This window comes from Pinus tabuliformis, chromosome 9 (genome assembly GCF_031772625.1).
Source record: "Pinus tabuliformis cultivar Carrire ecotype Pingquan chromosome 9, CPIR1, whole genome shotgun sequence".
In the NCBI taxonomy this organism is placed as follows: domain Eukaryota; kingdom Viridiplantae; phylum Streptophyta; class Pinopsida; order Pinales; family Pinaceae; genus Pinus; species Pinus tabuliformis.
The window spans coordinates 1,170,694,212-1,170,714,852 of record NC_142307.1 but is presented as its reverse complement, the minus strand read 5'-3'; the positions used below and the strand labels follow the sequence as shown (position 1 = coordinate 1,170,714,852).

At 38.1% G+C, this 20,641-nt stretch overlaps 1 protein-coding gene across 1 annotated transcript; it reads left to right on the top strand.

Annotated features, from left to right (window-relative positions):
- The first annotated feature begins 12,537 nt into the window (after positions 1 to 12,537).
- On the top strand, positions 12,538 to 19,957 carry LOC149152756 (ATP binding microtubule motor family protein). Its single transcript, XM_089440708.1, has 15 exons — positions 12,538 to 13,070; positions 13,157 to 13,322; positions 13,676 to 13,876; positions 16,529 to 16,718; positions 16,872 to 17,077; positions 17,356 to 17,645; positions 17,758 to 17,803; positions 17,930 to 17,983; positions 18,134 to 18,269; positions 18,448 to 18,824; positions 18,946 to 18,992; positions 19,138 to 19,159; positions 19,245 to 19,313; positions 19,423 to 19,461; positions 19,583 to 19,957. The coding sequence occupies exons 1-15, from the start codon at positions 12,823 to 12,825 to the stop codon at positions 19,625 to 19,627; spliced, it is 2,136 nt and encodes a 711-aa protein (XP_089296834.1). The 5' UTR covers positions 12,538 to 12,822; the 3' UTR covers positions 19,628 to 19,957.
- The last annotated feature ends 684 nt before the right edge of the window (positions 19,958 to 20,641 follow it).

Below are 20,641 nucleotides of genomic sequence, written 5' to 3'. Positions count from 1 at the left end.
ATGAGTGGAAGACATATTTCAAGACCAATGAAGGTTTGTACGAGTGGATGGTCATGCCATTTGGCTTGTCAAATGCACCCAATACCTTTATGCGGCTGATGAATGGAGTCTTGAAGGAGTTCATTGGTAAGTTTGTCATTTTTAAATAATGAATCCATACAGGTGAGGATAGTTTTAGGTAGAGGAGGAATGACCTGTTGTAGAGTTTTATGAACCCAACGTTTCGGACTACCAAGTGAGTCCATCATCAGCCTAATGCATCATGAGCATCATTATGATTTTAAGAATATCTATTGATGCATTCTCCCCTGATGATGGACTCACTTGGTAGTCCGAAACGTTGGGTTCATAAAACTCTACAACAGGTCATTCCTCCTCTACCTAAAAGTTTGTCATTGTTTACTTGGATGACATTTTAATTTTCAGTCAAACTAAAGAAGAGCACTTAAGACATTTGAAGTATGTTTTAGAGAGATTGCAACAAGAAAAGCTATTGATTAACATGAAGAAGTGTTCTTTTATGAAGAGTGAGCTTGTATACTTGGGTTTTGTCATTTCTAAGGATGGCTTGAAAATGGATCTGGAAAAGATAGAGGCAATTGTAAATTGGCCCTCACCTAAGAATATTTTTGAGGTGAGAAGTTTTCATGGCTTAGCCAACTTCTACAAAAAATTTATCAAAAATTTTAGTTGCATTTGTGCACCTATAATTGACACCATCAAGAAGAATAAGCAACCATTTTATTGGACAATACCAAAAAAAAAAAATCAACTATTGAAGAAGAAGATCACTGAGAAGCCAGTGTTGAAGTTGCCAGACTTCAATCAGCCCTTTCAAGTGAGATGTGATGCTAGTGGGACAACCATTGGAGTTGTACTGAGCCAAGAAGATAAGCCCATTGCATATTTTAGTGAGAATTTAAATGAGTCAAAACAAAAATACTCTTCCTACGATAAATAATTTTATGCGGTGGTTCAAGATTTGAAGCATTGGAGGCATTACTTGATGCCTAACGAGTTTATTCTCTACACGAATAATTCTTCCTTACAATACATTATGCAACAACATAAGTTAAATCATAAACATGCAAAGTGGGTGGAGTTCCTTCAAAATTTGACTTTTGTTTTGAAGCACATTTGTGGGAAGGAAAATAAGGTTGTTGATGCCTTAAGTAGGAGGTGCTTAATCATGCAGGAAAGTCAAATACAAATTTTAGGCTTTGATTATTTGAAGGACTTATATGACATTGATGTTGATTTTAAAGAAGTTTTTGCAATGGGTAAAAATCCAATCAATAGGAACAATAGTCCATGGAAAGAGTTTATGTTACAAGATGGGCTATTGTTCAAGAACAATCAACTATGTATTCCCAATTGCTCAATGAGGGAAAACTTGGTCCAAGGAAATCATAATGGCAAGTTGGTTGGACGCTTTCATGTTGAGAAAACACTTGGGCAACTGAGTCACTTCTATTTTTGGGCTAAGATGAAGGCAGATGTGCAAAGGTACATGAGTAAGTGCAGGGTATGTCAACATGCGAAAGGGAGAAGTTAGAACATTGGAATATACATGCCATTACCCATTCCCAACAGACCTTGGGATTCAGTGAGTATGGACTTTGTTCTAGGTTTACCAAGAACTCAATGAGGTAATGATTCAATCCTTATAGTTGTGGATAAATTTACTAAGATGGCTCATTTCATTCCTTACCCATGTGGCTAATTTGTTTTTTGATGAGATTGTTCAGTTGCATGGTTTTCCAAAAAGTATAATCTTTGACATGGACACAAAATTCACCGAACATTTTTGGAGTACCTTGTGGAAGAAACTTGGCACTAAGCTAAATTTTAGCTCATGCTATCATCCACAGTCTGATGGGAAACTAGAGGTTGTAAACAAGAGTTTTGGTAATTTGTTGAGGAGTTTAGTAGGTCACTGACCAAAGCAGTGGGATCATGTGCTAGCCTAGGCTAAGTTTGCATATAATGACTCGCCAAATAGGAGCACATGAAAGATTCCATTTCAGATCTTGCATGATATGCATCCGAGGGGAATTTGTGAGCTAAGAGACTTGGGGAAGCTTAAGCATAGAAGTGTTGATGGAGAGGATTTTGCAACAGCCATGAGTGAGCTGCACAAGCAAGTAAAACAAAGATTACAAGATACAAACAACAACTACAAGCAACAAGAAAATGTACACAAGAAAAAGGTAAAATTTGAAGTGGGAGATGTGGTCCTAGCTCACCTAAGAAAGGAGAGGTTTCGAAGGGGAGAATATAAAAAATTGAAAGTGAAGAAGATAGGACCTTGTAAGATCCTCCACAAGTTTTCAACAAATGCTTGTGAGCTAGAGTAACCTCCAGGAATTGGCATTCCACCCATTTTTAATGCAACAGATTTGTATCCCTACATAGTTGGTGATGTGGATCAAGCTTCTGTGAATCTTGACCAGGATGGACAAAAGGAACAACAATGGCTGAAGAAAATGTCTGTGGCAAAGAGTTTAGAGGCTGAACAGATTTTGGATACATGTGTTGCCAAGAAGACCAGAAGGAAAGAATACTTGGAATATCTTGTGAAGTGGAAAGACCGCCCGATGGAGGATTCTACTTGGATGGATGAGGCAACACTACATAAAGCAGGTCATTCTATAGAAGATCTTATGAGTAGGAGCTCACAAAATTTTCTTTCTTGGGGAGTCTGATGTATGAGCATTAGGCTGAGCACATAAAAATGATAAGTTATTAAAGTCAAACCAAGAGCCTAGCAATGTGATGGATTGATCACATGTCAAGGCTAGAACATTTAAAGTTTATTTGTGAAAAGTTTTGGATATTTAGTTAAGACTAGTTAGGAAAATCTAGTTAAAATAAATGCTTTTATAGATAGTAAGTAGTTAGGGCTCAGGGAAATTGGTTCACATCCATGAACTCATTTCTTGGATAGTGGTTTTAAGTTTTTGGATAGGGAGGAGGAACATTTTTGGGTGCTAGAAGTTTTTGGTGTGAGATTGAAGTCAATTGAACATCATTTCTTGACTAGTGGTTTTTTGTATCAACGAATCGAATTTGCAAGTGTGTGTGAGACAGTTATTTGCATATGTGTTTGGAGGTTTGTGAACCATAATATTAATATTTGGATATTGAAATTGATTTGGTCTTTAAATTGCTATGTTGAATGAGGAATTCATGCACTGTATTTCTTTGTTATTTACATTTAAATGAGAACCCAGAGAATCATATTTTAGTTAATCTTCTAATCAAGTAATTTTGCATCCAAGATTGTGTATTGGAAAGAGCCATTTTACATTACACATTTGAGAATACATAGCACTCTATATCAAGCCAACAGAAGAAAGAAAATTCATAAAGGAAAACCGTCATCAAATTTGTGGGTCAATTTATGATCAAAGGAAGACGAAATTTGAGCGATTTTCCAAAAATATCCTTGGTTGGGGAATTATGAAGGGATCTATAAACTATGTTTTTTATAGACTGTGTGGCTAGAAAAAAACGATTTGTTGTTCCTCCTGTAACAACACTGTAGATTGCTATGAGAGAAATGATTTGTTGTTCCTCCTGTAACAGGACTGTAGTTTGTTGTGAGAGCAATGATTTTTTGTTCCTCCTGTAACAACACCGCAGTTTGCTGTGAGAGAAATGATTTGTTGTTCCTCTTGTAACAACACTGTAGTTTGCTATGAGAGCAATGATTTTTTGTTCCTCCTATAACAACACTGTAGTTTGCTGTGAAAGCAACGATTTGTTGTTCCTCCTATAAAAACACTGTAGTTTGCTGTGAGAGCAATGATTTGTTGTTCCTCCTGTAACATCACTGTAGTTGTTGAGAGAGCAATGGTTGTTGTTCCTCTTGTAACAACATTGTAAGCTGTTGATATAACAACCATCAATTTGTGGGCCATCATACACTCTTTCGAACATGCAAAACGAGCAAACATGAAGAAGGAAGAAAATTTTCATTTCACAATAGTGCTCGCTACATATGACTCCTCCAATGCATGAGTGATAAGATCATGTGATTCTGGTGGAGGATGTAAAAATTGTAAACCAGATTGATTTTCAATATGAACAAGAGAGTGATGAGGAGCCTGGGGAGATTCAACAAATTTATGATTGAAAGTGGAACTGACCTCAAGGCTATGAGAACCTGACATAACCATCAGCAAGGATTGAATTTCTGCGACAACTTAAGGGGTTTCCACTTCATCATAAGATGGACCATCGAAGACCGATGGCTTAGAAAGATCAACAATATGTGAATCAAAATCGTGATCAAATGAATGAGTGAAAAGATCATGATGACCATGATCAAAAAATTCAAGATGGACATCAACATCCTCATGATCTGACGAATCATACAGAGGGGTAGATGAGAAAAAAAAAATCCACCCTCTGAATTTCCAGAAATGAAAGATGAGAGGTCAAGTGGATTCGAAAAAAAATATTTTTCCTCTCCACAATTAAATGATAGACTAACATCTTATGTGTTCTGTGAATGATCAAAAGTGGAAACATCTGAGGATAAATTTTCACAAGAAAAAAATAATGGTAAAATCCCAGAATATGTCAGGATAAAGTAGACGAGGTGCAGGTAGAAGGAGGTCATCCTTCACCGCAACTTCTTGTTTAAATTCCCACACATACTCATCAAAATTGATAGCGCAGGTTGGCTGCTCAACACCAACTCCGTCCATAACTTGATCCTTGTGAATATCACATGTGGACTCTGGAATGGATGAACACAAGACACCAAAATCCAGAGGATGAAAGAAACCAGTGGACGAAGGTCGATGGGATGAGACCACATGATAACAATCAGGCTTGCAGTCCAAATCTACATAGAAATCTAGAGCAGGTGGGGTGGGAAGAGGTGACAATTCAACAGGTAGGTTCACAACTTCTCCCACCTCGTCCCGTGGAGCTAGATTTGTTTGATGAGAAGAGGACGGAGGGTCACTTGGGACAGTGACCTTGCCTGTCTCGGATTTAGAAGCTCTAACACTGAGGTATGCTGGGAGGGGTTCGAAAGATTCTAACTCTTGTGGATTTTTTGAGATGTGAAGAAGATACTAAAATATTTTAGTCATAAATTTCCAATCAACTTCATCTTCTAAAAATTCAAAGCAGTAATGACGGAAGTGTTCATAAAAGTGTGCAATAGATTCTTCAAGTGCTTTTTGTAATTTTAAAATTTTGCGATTAAGTGCTTTACAATCATAAAAGAAGAAAACAACACTTAACTCTTTGAACATGTGGTTGAAAAAATGTATAGAGGCTGCGAGCAATGTGAGACACCATTACTTAACGTGCCCTTCGAACATGTAAGCAAACAACCCACAGGTATTGTCATCTGAGGGGACTTCATTCCTATCATATAAACCCAAAAAGGAAATTTTGTAAGTTAACATGGATGTTCCATTTTCACCATCATGTTTAAAACATGACAAATCATCTATGACATCCATCGACACATCGAAATCATGAGCGTGAGAAAAACATGTCGGGGTTGAGATTGTGATGTAAGTCATGAGTGATGTGTAGAGATTCAAAATAGAATTTGAGGGCTTAGGTTGTTATCTGGCCTTCCTTCTAACGCTAGAAATGTTGACAGTGTTGGACCTTCCAACATTCAAGGGGATCTCCTCGATAAGAAGTCCCAACTAGACCTTAGACTGTTTGGAGTAAGAGCCCCAACAATGGGTAGTAATGTAGTGCCTTAACCGTAGTAGCGCACATAGATAAGTATTATGACTTTGGTCGGAAGCAAGTGTGTGACCTTGCAGCGAGTCAAGTGAGATGCATGGGGGGTTCTAACACACAAAGGGGAAAAGAAGTGTGTCCCTTAGAAGCCTGTAATAGTACACAACCTTAAAGGAACACACAAGCGGAATGGCATCACAAGCTACAATGTGGAATAGTCCACAAAACAAAGTACAGGTTAATCCAACAACACACCTTCAACTAGATTCATACAATTGCATACAAAATAGTTCATAAACAAATGCATAAATTAAACAACATACATTGCTAGAGAAACCAGAATAGTCAAACTACAATAACAACATATGCATGAAAACATGTTGGCTCATTTATTATTATTATAAGTGAAAGTTCCATCCATACATACACCATTGGTAGCCACTAGTCCCAATAGTGGAACATTACAGTCAAGAACACCTACTCCTCCAAAGAAGTATACTCACTCTACACTGTGGAGAAACCAAGGTTCGTCACAATACTCCCAAGCCTTCTCTAAGCCTAAGCCTAGCCAAAAGCTTGGCTCCCAAAAGCCCATTCTATGAGTTATGAGGTTCTATTTATAACAAAGGGTGGGGTGACCCTTGACATTCCCCTTTGACTCTTTGACTACCCTCATGACTCTTCAACTTATTTACAAATAACTCATTACATTACATAGTGATTGTTCACATTCCATTAATGACACTTGTAATTTCACTTACAACATATTTACAAATAATATACATTTTCCACATGTACCCATGTGAGACAAAATAGGCTAGAGATAGCCTAACAAGACAAAACACTATGACTCAGAAGTTTGGGGAAAGACCAACTTGACAACATCCACTTGATGACTCTCGGTGACATACTAATACCAAGCTTGGTACTGTGCTATGGTGTCCCCATACTGCTTGATAATGTTTTTCTGATAACGGACTCTTGCCTTCATAGCTTGTGGGTATATGGTCTTGGAACCCTTGTCCAAGTCATCCTAAAGCATGCACATCATGGTCTTGATTGTGACAGGACCACCAATGTACTTCTGCATGCTTTTCGTGCTCAACTCTAAGTCATCCCTGGTGGCCTCTCGCCTTAGCTGATCCATGTACCTGTCGATCTCTAGTCGGACTTGGTTCTTCTCCTTAGCTATGGTGAGGGAACTAATTGACAGGATCTTGTGCGTTCTCAACGGACATCCAAACTCTTGAACAACCGTGAATATGAAGCCTGTATGTTACTCATGAACGGGGTGAGCTGCTCATAGTTTTGGATCTGCATCCGGTTTTTTGCTTTGTCTAGCTTTGTCTGCCACTTCATCATCTTGGGCAAGTGAAGCAGGGCTCCCTTATACCTTATTTTCCATTCTTGCACATGGGTGATAACAGTGTGTATGTCTCTGAGAGTTTGGACAATCTTTCTGCTCTGTCGCTGGAAACCAAATAGATGGACAAACACCTTATGCACAGTGACAAATCCATCATAGAGTTTCTGCATGGTGGCCTCAAGAGTGATACTTCAGTAAGTATTGCTTTCCTCATCTTTGCATTGCGGATCCTGTGGATTTTTCTACCTTTTGCCTGGCTGCTTGCAAGTTCTTTGCCATCTATTCATTCTCAGCTAACAAGAACTTGACATTCGAGCTTGTGGCTCCTGCATAAGCCATAGTGGCATCGACCGTGGAAAATTGATGCTTTTTGACATCTCACACTATCACCCTTTCCTTCATAAATGCAGGTAACTTGTAATCATCCGAGAAATGATTTCTCCATGCCTATACAATCTTCTGTCACAATGCATCAAATGACAAATTGTACACATCCATCATCGAATCATCGTCAAGGAGAACATCCTCTCCTTTCTCGCTCAGGACTGGTTTTTATACTGGAGGTGGTGGAGACTTAGGGGTGACCTCGGATGTTCTCGACATGAGGGCGATATCTTGGTCCTGTGGCTCTTGTCCCAACTCCATTTCTGATGCTTCAACCATTTACTCAATTTGCTGAGCAAGCTCTCGATCCTACATCTGCTCACCCTCTTCTTCATCTGCTAGCTGCTCTGACTCCTCAACCTATATGAGCACAGTTTGTTCTGTCATCACACACTGCCCTTCTTGTTCTTGTTTCTGCTTCTCTTCCCCACCTCTCCTTCTTAGCTCTGTTTCTTCCTTAAACTTCTTCTCCATTTCCTGCAACTTCCTTTCTACTTCCTCCAACCTTTGCTTTTCTCTCTTCCTTCACTCTGCTTTCTTTATGCATTGTTGCCTCTTTGCCTCTACTACCAAAGATTCTTTCTTAATGAGAGGATCTTCTTTGAACTTGTAGCTTTGCTCAGCCTCTAGGTTCTCAACAATATTCCTCTTACCCTTATCCTGCGCCAATTTGCTGGTTATTTCTGTTGTTGTTGTTGCTACCTGAAGAGCATATTTCCATGTTGTGGCTATACTGACAGGTTCATTGAGCTTGGACTAGTTGTAACAATATATCCAAGGGTCCTCCTCTGCCTAATGACATGCCCATTAGAGCCATGGATAATACACCCTTGCATAGTGGTTCTTGTAAATCTTGTGGGGATCATACAGATTGTAATCTCTGGTGCTGAACTCAAACTTCCTTATCTGCTTAGCTTCGACATCCACATCTTTCAAGCTCTTATTCTTGTACAATCCAATCTGCAAAGGAAGAGTAGTCCATGGTGCCTTCTTCCTCCTATGCAGCCCGGCTGATAACCCTATGGAGATGTGATATGCAACCTCTTGCATGACCAACTTGTCCATGGCATACCTTGGTAGAACATGCAAAGGCTTCTCTTCACCAAACATCCCAATGAAGGTGCCACTGGGTGAGGCATACCAATTTGCAATGTTAAGTATCACCTCCATCGATTCTTGGAACATGCAAGGTGGATCCTGCTCAAATATCAAATTGAACACCAAGATTATGAAATGGTTAGCTAGCCTCACCATAACTCCTCTGTAGCTTCACTCGAAAAGCAACTTGCAATAAATATTGACGACATTCTCCTGTGGTGTCCATGTCCAACCCATGCCAGGAAACTAATGTTGGGTACAGATTCCATCAAGTAAATACGTGGACATGTAGAATCTTGCTTGCTCATCCTTGGGTAGATTCCGGGCATTAGTCACATGGACTTTCAACTTATGAGCCAAAAAATCTGACCAGTTGAATGGTTTTCCATCATTCACCAACTGGTCCAACACAACCAACCAATTCTTAGGAAAGGTCTTTGTGCTGTCTTGACCATATAATCAACATGCAAAGATGATCAAGAACTGGTAGGCCATTCTGAGTGACTTCGTCTTGTAAAAATGATTGGGTGTTGATCTGAACTCCAATGGCTCTTTCAACAAGCACTTTATAATATCTTTGGTGTTTACAAAGCTGTGGGTGGCATAGAAAAGTGTGTCCATGCGATTCACCGGCTGAGGTAAGTGATACATCTGATGATAGTTCTCCATCCTGAAGGTAGCAAGTTGTATACCACTGGCACTACTCAATGTCTTAGTCTTAGGATCTATGTGTGAGACAATCCAATGCATGATCTTTGAACAAGGGAAGACGGGGTACCTGCATGCAACCTTATGTAAGTATGATCGGTGGATATTGACATACATCTACTGATCTTATAGATCTTCCTTGAAGCCTCCTACAAAGATATCCTTGATTTCCTGTCATGTTAACTTCATGCCCTTTTCAATGAACAACTGAGTGTCTACATAAACTGGAAAATTCACTGACACCTGCTTAACTGCTTCCCCAGTACTAATTTCGATAGTATCCTTTGATGCAGCTCTCTTGGAAGCCATATTACATGCAATTGTTAGAGAGTTTCTCAACAACAGTTGTACCTGAAGATGGAGAAGGCACTCATGGCATACAAATATTAGCTTGAAACCAAAAGCACTTCAAGAAAAAACCAAACAACAAACTGGGCAACTGCTAGGAATAATTGCGCAATATTGGCTCTCAGAGGTGACTGATTGCCATCTAGTTATGCACATTGCGCAGTCCCAACTACTAGTGGGGAGGTCTTGCTGACTAGAACTGTGCAATGCGCAGTTCAATCAAGCTTAGGCAAGGTGAGATTGCACATTGCACAATTCCCAGTGGCCAAGGCTCATGAATGGCTCCTGGAATTGCACAGTGCACGGTTGGAGTCAGGCCTTGGCAACCTTTGTGCAATTCCTAGAGCTAAGGTAGAGCCTTGAGATCCAGAAATGCACAGTGCATGCCAGGAGGAGCAAGATCCGGGCCAAGAAAGCCTAGATTTTCCCAATGACAACATGAAAACGAGCAGATATGAAGGGGAAGTGAAGGTGGGTGCAGATCTGAGTGAATGATGATGTGTGGAAACAAAATGAGTGCATGAATCAATTAAACTAAAGAACAATGAAGTATGTGGAGAGAGTCGCCGCAACGACGAATGTTAGTGCAAAAACTGGGTCATGCATGCGACACTTGGGAAAGGCAATGCAAAACTTAACACAACACTTCTACAAGCTAAAATAATTCAAAATGCCAGCGGTCGTTCAATAAATAGGGTAAAAGAGCACTCCCATAAGCCAAGCAAACAAAAGTAACAGAAAAAGCAGCAAAAGACTAGAAAAGCAAGAGTTATCTGGAAAAGTTGTGACAACTGTGCTGAAGGTTCCTAGATCTCTTCGGGAATGCCAAAGCTCCAAGATCGAATGTGCAAATGAGCTCTAATGGAATCCATTAAATAGATTTGGTCGAGTTAGGGTTTATGACGCGAATGCCAAAAATCTAGGAAAAAACAACATTTGGCGATAGTTTCCAAAAATAACTCAAGTGCCAACTCCAACTACTAAAAATAGATCCCTATTTTCAAGGGATTCTTTTTCTCTCTTTTGCTTTTTTGCTTTTTCAGGTAAAATCTGCCATGCATGCCCGGAGAGATTGCGTAGTTCCCAAGAGAACTAGGCAACTCATTGGCACATGCATGGGGCAGCCGATGAGGGAAAGCTTCTGTGCAATTCCTGGGCTGAGTGGCCCAGGATGCCTCTCATGCTCTGTGTAGTTTCCTAGCTGAAGGCTAGCTGTCAGCTGACTTTGCACAATTCTGGAGCTGAAGGCTCACTGCAGGCTTGGACTGCGCAATTCCCAAGAGCAAGGCCGATTGCCCTCAAGGATTGCGCAGTTCACTAAGGCAAGCTTGGAACTTAGTTGAGACCAAGTCAAGAGATCGACTTATGGGTTAGACAATAAGGCAAGTTAGAAAACACAAGCCACAATGCAAGAGATAAAGCTCAATTAAAGCACAAGTACTTGTGTCAGTGTAAGATGAGTTGTTGTGATTTTAGGAGGGAGGCTCCAAAATGAAGCATAGGCAAAATTTTGGAGAGTGGTTGTAGCTGCTACAACAGAGTCTTGAGATGAATGCATGCCTAACCTTTGGCTTGAGAAACCACAACCCATGGGCATTTAAGCCATCAAAATCACCCATGGATCGCAACTGCTTGAGCCACACCAACCCTTAACATGACTGGATTTTTACCCATGGAGTTTCGAACTAGTGACCTTCACATCACAGAGTGCTTTAATAGTCCACTCCATCACCGTCTATTCTACACCCCATGGGCTACATTTTGTTTCTTTTTTTTGGAATCTAGTGATACATTTGTTGGAAAAATTGTGATTTTTTGTTGATTAAAATCTATTTTTGAACGCCCTAAAAAAAACTTTTTGGGCAGTCAGATTGTATAGACTACACAACTCAAACTTGTGATTCCAACGAATTTCCACTGGATTTTGGGTAAAATTAACCAAAAAATAGCCAAAATATAAATAAATTAACATACAATGAATTGTTCTCTATGCACAAAGAGTAAATAAATCCACTTATAAATACAAGATATATGTTAACGTATACAATAATTAATTTTGCTTTTATATTCATTTTCGTATTGACGAGTTTTATTTGTTTATTTTTCATTTTATTACATCGATAGATGCTCTCCTAAACATTTTGACTTGGCCAAATTAGATAACAATAAAAATAAAAGTAAAATATATATATATAGATATATAACTTTTGACTAGGTCAAATTACATAAAATTAGTCTCGTGGGCAACTCAATTGGTAATCGAAGTAATGTGAAATCTGTGTAAATTGAGAGATCCAAGGTTCAAATCCCCCAATTTGCAACCCCATTTATGGAGAGGAGGACAAGTTGTAGAGCCCCCAAGGTTTACTAAATTACATAAAATTAAAAAATAAAAATAAATAAAATTAATAATTATAATGATAAATTATTAATAACTAAACCAACTTAAATCCATCTTCACCCGTGATCTACGAAGAAATATTAAATTTATAATTAATTTTTATGAAAAAAATTAATAGCTCAACCTAATTATGTGTATTAAAAATTAAAAAAACTAAATAAAAAAAATAAAAAATGAGTTAAGTTAATAAATGTACAAACTATTTTTTTTTTAAAAACAATATTATAATACCAAAAACCTTAGAAAAAAACTAATACACTTGTTCGATTACTCCAAAATTCAAACCAAGAATAAACATATTAACTTCAAATCAAACCCAAAAATAAAAATACATAATAATTACTCAATGAAATTCATTGTCATATGATTAAATGAACCTCAAATTAGCAAAAGTCAAATGGCAAGGGACCACATCAAATTCAAAATTGGGAAAACGTGAAAATTAAGTGATAATTTAAGTTCAATGATAAAGATATATATACATTTAGAGAGAGTTCAAATTTTTGAAAACATACCAACGGCTCTCCAAAGCCTCCTCTGTTTCCGCTCATATAGTTTCAGCAGGCGAACTTCAAGTTTTAAGCTGAAGTCTCTGTGCTCATGTCCTTTTTTTCTTCCATCCAGGCTTCCATTGTAATATCCATTCTGTCCCATTGTTTGGTTTTCCATACGCAATACTTACAGGTCACTAGAGATCGCAAAATAGAAATCTGTTTGAATTATTTTCACAGGAAAACTTGGTTTGTCGCTTCCAAATCTCCATAGGGTGGGTATTTACAGAAGTCTCACTCTGAACATGTCGACTACTGAGGTAAAAACTCCCACTAGCATCAGCCGTTCCAGATTAGGCGCGTTCTCACCACCACAGAGGGTTTTAAGACCCGATCTGGAGTCCAAGGTTCGAGTTGTCATAAGAGTAAGACCGTTTCTTCCTGTAGAGATCGAGGCAGCCAAAGGGAAGCCGAGGTCCTGCTTAACAATTACAAAGGCCAATGGCCATTTGGAGAGAGAGGATACACTTCTTATTAAGGACATGAAAACTAGGTAATGGATAACTTATTATATCAGTTTTCTTGAATATTCTGTGGCTATGAATTTTGTAGGGTTTGGTTTAACTGTTTTTTTGGCAGCCGGAATGAGTCTTATAAGCTCGATTGGTGCTATGGACAAGAAGATGATGTGCGTCAAATATTTTCTAGAGAAGTCGATCCAATCCTTCCTGGGCTGTTTCGAGGCTCCAATGCCACTGTATTTGCATATGGGGCTACAGGAAGTGGCAAAACTTACACAATGCAGGTAGATGAATCAACGGCATTAGGGTTTAGGTTTCATAAACGTTTCTGAGCCCAAATAATTTTAAAAAATCTATTTCTAATGGTTGAATGAGGATAAAAACCTGATGTTATTTTTAAAGAGTTTTTATGATGAAATTTAGATCTTTACCATAACCTTAAGGTTTCTTATTCTCTATGATCTAAATATTCTCAAAGCATTGCTCCGTTACGATATTGTTTTATAATATTTCGGTTTTGAATGATTTATGAGGGGAAAATCACCGTTGAAACAATACGGTGTTACTATAAGCTTTCGTGGTTTGTACAGTGAAAATGTTTGGGAAATTAATGCTGAATGCTTTTTGCTTTTCCCAGGGAACAAACGAGACGCCTGGTATTATGCCCTTGGCAATGAGCAGCATTATTACAATGGCAGAGAACACAGAGAGCAGAGTAGAGATTTCTTATTATGAGGTTTACATGGACCGTTGCTATGACCTTCTGGAGCCTAAGAATAAAGAAGTTCCAGTTTTGGAAGACTCAGAGGGTCGTGTGCAACTCCGTGGTCTTGCTCAGGTGAGTTCTTTAGGGAACAATTATGCTTTCTGTTCAGTTAGGAAGCACTTGAAAGAAACATGGCCTACACTGCAAAGGGTAGACTTCTTTGTTCTTTCGAAACTTATACTATAACTGTGGAATAGACAACACTGAGAATGGAACCCTGGTGCGTGGTTTAACACTCGGTTGACTTCACCAATGATACGTAGCCCTGCTGGTGGCAACTACTATGTGGAGTCGATAGTTCTTTGGTTTTCAAGTTTTGTAGCTGGAAATCCTTCAGAAATATAAATATCAATAACTGCTTTAAATACCTTTTTCTGATTCTGATGATGGGTTCTGGTGTGGACTTGAAACTTCGACTTGAAAGTCAAACTGTGGAGAATATTCCAGACTTCTGTTCAAATTCTACCCACAAAAACCTACAAACAAGAACTTTTTCCTTTCTTTAAGCCTTGTTAAGCTCATTGATTTTGTATCTCCTGAAAGCGCATAAATCTTAATCAACCATCTAAACATTCATAACTACTAACATTCTAGTTTCCTTGAAGCCCTTTAAACACAATTCCCTACAAGCCACCGTAATATCTTTGGTATCTAAACATCTCACAAGTGTTCTAAGGGCCACTGGCTGGCCATTCTGTTTTGGTGAAAAATTCAGAATAATGTCTGTTATTGTAAGTTCCAATAATTTTCTGCAAAAACTGACAATGGGTGGTTCTTTAAGATCTTGCAGAATTCAGTTTATTTTACCTATATTTTATGATTTAACCTTAAAAGGCATTATGCCAAGGCAGAATTTCAGAAGTGTTATTTAATTTTTTGAAATGGGTAAATTCTCTCAGACTTTCTTACCGTAAGACGCTAGATGTTTCCTTGCTGACTTATTTGGTATTCAACATCTAGCAAGGAAAGCTTTCCATGAACTAGGGATGATGGTAGAATACTTTAACTGGCAAAGGTTCAAATTAATGACATGAATTCTTTATCAGTATGATTGCATGGCAAAGCTCGTAAATAAGCCTATACATTCTATACTTAACCTATGAAAACGTATGTTTATGTTGCAACAGTGGATTATTTGTTTGAGCTTATACTCCCTCCATTGTTTTTTAAACTAGTTTAAACTAGATCATGATACAAAAGGATCTGTCAACTTTTAGCTTCCAAGAACGATAAAGAGCTTCTGTAATTTAACATTAATAACTCCTTTATATAGCTTTTTCCTTCCTTTAAGCCTCATTAAACTCATTGACCTTCTAAGCTCCTGAAAATCCACAAGTCTTAATCAGCCTATAGACCTTCATAGCAACTAACATTGTAATCTCCTTAAAGCCCTTTAAACACCATTGCCTACAAACCACCTTAATCCCCTTGGTATCTAAACATCTTACAAGTTTTTAAGGACCACTGTCTAGCTGTTTTAGTTTGGTGAAAAATCAAAACAATGTTTGTTATCGTAAGTTTCCACAAAAATTGGCAATGGGTGGTTCTTTAAGATCTTGGAGAATTTAGTTTATTTTACTTAAATTATATGATTTAACCTTGATAGAAAAATTAAAAGACATGTTGCAAAGTCAGAATTTCAAAAGTGCTATTTGAGTTTTTGAAATGAACTTATTATATCTACCGTTGGGTAAATTCTCCTGGACTTTGGGCCCATCCGATTACCTCCCAGTTCCATTGGAGCGGCCATAGATCTATTCAGAGTTTCTTTCAACCTCGGATGCTACGAGTATACCTTCCTCCTACATCCCCCTCATGATCATACGGCTGGACCCACCACTGGTTCTAGGGACTTCGACAGCGAGCCACTGCCCAGTTTACCTCCCTTGCCATCGGTCATCAGAGTTAGGAGCCATTGACATATTTAACTGCATTGCCAGATCTTCCTATCTCACTTGTTCTTTCTTCACAGGCTATTGATTATTTTGTATAATGCCATGGTTGTTTATATGCATGTTGCGGCAGCACTACGGTTTGCTTGTTTCTTTATGTTATTTTCAGCATTTTCTAGGAGCTGCACTTGCACTCCCACATTGTTTTCATACTGATTGTACTCTTCTTCAGTCCCATTGACCTACTTTGTGGTCATTTGTTGGACACTAATAAAATTATCTTATCTTACCCCAAGATCCTAGATCTTGCCCTGCTGTTAATTGGTATTCAGTATCTTGCAAGGAAAGCTTTTCATGAACTAGGGATGAGGGTAGAATAATTTAACTGGAGAAGTTTAAAATCAATAGCATGAATTCAGTATGAATGCACGACAGCTTGTATGTCTTCACCTTCTATGCTTTACCCATGGAAACTTAAGTTCATGCCCAACCATGTGATACAGTGGATTATTTGTTTGATCTCTTACTGGCTCCACAGTTAAGTAGATCATGAATCATTATACAAAGGATCTGTCAACTTTTAGCTGCAAAGAATGAAGTAAATGCAGAAAGAATTAAGCAACATAATTAGAAGCCTATGCCACTACTAGCATTCTTGGGCTATTTAAATTTTTTTAGCTACAATGGTTGCAATAAACGTTGTATACCATGAAAGCATGTATACTAACATGGCTGGATATATTTGCTCATAAACGTGCTTATATTTTTGTCATGGAGTTTAAGAGTATGCTTGCAAGAAGGAATGTATCTCATGTAAATCCTCTTGTCATAGGTTCGTGTGAATTCACTGGAGGAATTTCAGGAAGTGTTCAATTATGGTTGTTTGCGGCGAAAAGTTGGTCACACTGGATTAAATGATGTTTCAAGCCGTAGTCATGGAGTACTAATGGTTTCTGTTTCTAGTGATGATGGGAATCCAGATATGCCTCTTGTAGGCAAGCTCAATCTTATTGATCTTGCAGGTAATTTTTCTAATATTGATATAAGAAAGATGCTTGATAAAACCTATCTTTTGTTATGCTTTTGGTATTAATATTTTTATTCATTGGACGGACTTTTATTTTATTAAGTTTCTCCAATAATTATCATTGGACCCTTTATTTGTTGTTTGGCAGGCAATGAGGATAACAGAAGAACTGGTAATGAGGGTCTTCGTCTTACAGAGAGTGTCAGAATTAACCAGTCACTCTTTGCACTGTCAAATGTTATCCATGCATTGAATGCCAATGAGAACCGTGTGCCATATCGAGACAGCAAATTGACCCGGATTCTGCAGGATTCACTAGGGGGAACAAGTCGTTCTCTGATGATTGCTTGCTTGGTTGGTACCCCTCTTCTTTAGGAATTTTAATTTCACGACTTATCAGAATTTTACGTTTGGGAAAGTTTTAAAGAAAACATTTGTGTGGAATTCTGGTCCAAAAGTCAACACTAGTGCTATTTCTTTAGATTATTCAGTCATTGGATTAATAGATTTCCATTCTCTTCTGCCTAAAATGAGTTAGGAATCTTAAAAACTTTACCTACCTTTGCTACTTCTTTTTTGGTTTTTAGAATAGATATGTTTGATTACTTGATCATGGGCTTTGTGGGTTGCAGAATCCAATATCATACCAAGAAGCCTTACACACAGTCAGTCTTGCTGCCCGGTCACGACAGATAGTTAATCATGTTGCAATGGAAAGCAGACGAGATACCCCCAGGCCAAAAGTGGATATGAATGCAAGGCTCAATGCATGGCTTGAGACAAAATCTAAGAACAATTGTAGGGTTGCAAAACCTGGTTCTCCGTCTGTGGGAAGGTTGATTTCTCCCTTGTCATCTAGACTAACTCCCCGTGGATCGGCGACAGCTACTGCCAATAGCAACTTTTCCACACCCAAAGGACGGTAAGTAGCAATGGATATCTGACATGGCCTATAGAAATTACTGGCTTTGTGATGAGTTTTCAGATTTTCTTGGGTTTTCTGAAGTCTTAGATGGTTTCTAACATGTCCTCAGGAAGATTCTTGGACCACCAGGTCGTGTAAAGGTAACCTTGAGTGAGGTTAGTATGGAGCTTAGTAAACCCATTGCCATGTGACTTTTCAGTATTCACATATGAAAGTTTCTTTTCTTGACTGCTATTTGCTTTACAATTTCTTTTATGATGTTAACATGGCTTGCAATGCAGGAAAGTCCCCAGATAAACTCTTCAAAAGCTGGAGAACATGCTGGTTCAGAAATGGCAAGTTGCCAGATTCTGTTTCTTTGCTGCATATACAATCCCCTAACAGCCCATTTTTAACTGGAATATGTACAGAACAAATCTACCTTTTTCATGCTTAGTTGATATGAATGTTCTGATATGAGTGTTCTGATGTTTCTCTTCAACTAGGCTGCATCGGATTGTCAGCCAGACGACTATAAGAAGATCAACACTCCCTCAAAAACAATACAATCGCAAGAAATTGGCCAAGCCGATTCTGAAGCTCCTATTGCCAGTGAACCAAATAATATAACCCTGCCCAGTGGTATGTGATGCTGGTGGATGCTAAATAAGTTAGTTTGTAATTAATTTTAACCCTTGTCTACATTAAAGGCATGATAGGTGTCGACTCTTATCTTGCTTTTGAAATGCATAACTTTCTATTAAACACACTGAATCTATTTCTCATCAAGTAGTCATTTTTCAATATTTGTTTGACGCAGATGTGGCTAAAGAGTGTTCTGATAAAGAGAACAGGGTGGTCAAAGAATTGATTTTTGATGACTCTTCACCCCCATTGAGCGTAAGGTTAAAACAGCTACGAAGTGCTTTGACAGAGATGCTTACCCCACAGAATTCCAATGTAGAAAGATATCTTCCAGCAAATGTTACCCCCTGTAGCAAGCCTTCTGGCATGGAACCATTCCAGATAAAGCAAATTCTTCCAATGACTACAACCCCCTCTTCAATACCTTGTGGAATACCCGCAGAGCCAAACACACCAAGGACTCCCCAAGTGGAACATAGGGAGGGAAAAGAAGAAACTTCCCAAGTTGGAACACCATTAGAGAGGTTCAGTGCACGTGGTTCAGGGTTAAAGGTACATTCTATTTTGCTTGCCTTTGTCAAGCTTTTGGAATGATTAACCTTGATGTTAATTTGATTGAATCATTGATTACCCTTGATGTTAATTTGATTGAATCATTTTGTGCAATATGCAGAAATCTCTCACCAGAGATTACCTGTCTTTCCTCAATACTGCTAGCAGGTAAATCTTTCAGATAAAATTCATCAAAATTTTCAAAACATTGTTAGCCTGGACTGCATGAACTTCTTATATTTCCGAATCATTTAAATTTAGCTGCACACAATCTTGAAAGCTTATAATTGTTTTTGCTTTTCATGACACGCAGAGAGGAGCTGCTTGAGTTGAGGGTAAGAATTGTCCTATATTGTTGGTCGCAAGTTTCTTGGCATTGATGCTGTGCTTTGTTTAGTTAAATTATCTGATGTTTCACAGGGTATTGGAGAGAAGAGAGCCAATGATATTCTTGAACTACGACAAAAGTCTCCTGAGCCATTGAAGGAGGTAATCAGATCATTGAATGCATTTAAAATGCTTTTGCTGACCAATTGTCCATTCAAGATGCCTCTGCCGATTTTCTGTTTTGAACTAACATATTATTTTTGTTTCACAGCTTCAGGATCTAGAAAAAATTGGGCTTTCTTCCAAGCAGGTAAGCAGATCCCCGTTAGATTCTCTTCAACTGTCATAGGATTTGGGGATGGTAGTTAGCGTAAAGATTTGATAGGAGACTACATAATACTGTGTGCTAATAATTTGACTTATTTGTGCAGATTAAAACCATCTTCAATAGTACTGCTCGGCAAATACTATCTTGAATGAAAGGGATGCTGCAGTCTTCCATAAGTCACATCCTCAGTTCATTTATTCTGAATTGTACAATAGGCATTTATTGTTTTGTAATTTGCTATGCTGGATTTGCATTTTTTTCCCAACCTTTGGGAAAATGTTTTATTTACCAGGTGACGGTAAATCAAGTGCATAGAACTGTGCTTTTTAAATTCCAGTAATTGTCATATTTTATTGGACCTTTTCTGTCAATGAATTGAGGTATGCTAACAGAGCTTTGCGTGGGGGCTAGTACTCTATCAGTCATTGGCAAGTATAGTGCACTGTAAATTTGGATTGGAAATATCTTTTGAATATTATTCCATGGTTGTTGCAAAAGCAATGGTTTTAAAATGATATCATTCACTTTTGAAATTTCATAATTGTTATACTGCATTTTGACGTGGAAAACAATGTTCACAACTTCACATAGTTCCATATAACATATTTTCCCAGCAAACTACACGGTGCATTACAGAAGCAAGATCTGAGTCTTGTGATTAGGTCCTTTTGATATTGTTTCAAGGGCATAGCCATATAATTGCTATACATAACGTTTTTCCGCAACAGATTCACATAACTCTCTCTCTAGAATAAGTGATTTTTTGTTTCCACAAAAAATTCACAAATTTAATTGATAAATTAGTGATTGATTTATCATAGACAATCCTTTTTGGTTCAATTGATTATTATTAATATTGCTATTCTCTTTCATTATGAACGTTACTCAGGTGCTCATAGCAATTGACATGGACCATACAGTGCTTTAGGACTCCCAAAAAGACAATAAATAAATTTTTTGTCCTGTAATCAGCAGAACTAAAACAAAAATATAAATGTTCTTTCATAAAGTTGTCCAGTTCCCTGGACTATATACAGACCCAAAAAGCATGCTAAAACCTAATGCTTCCCTACAGTGAAAAAAAACAGGATCGCTGGCATTTGCATCCCTCACTTTGTAAATTAAAATAGTTGTTGTGATGTGAGAGAGAACTAATGTTTTG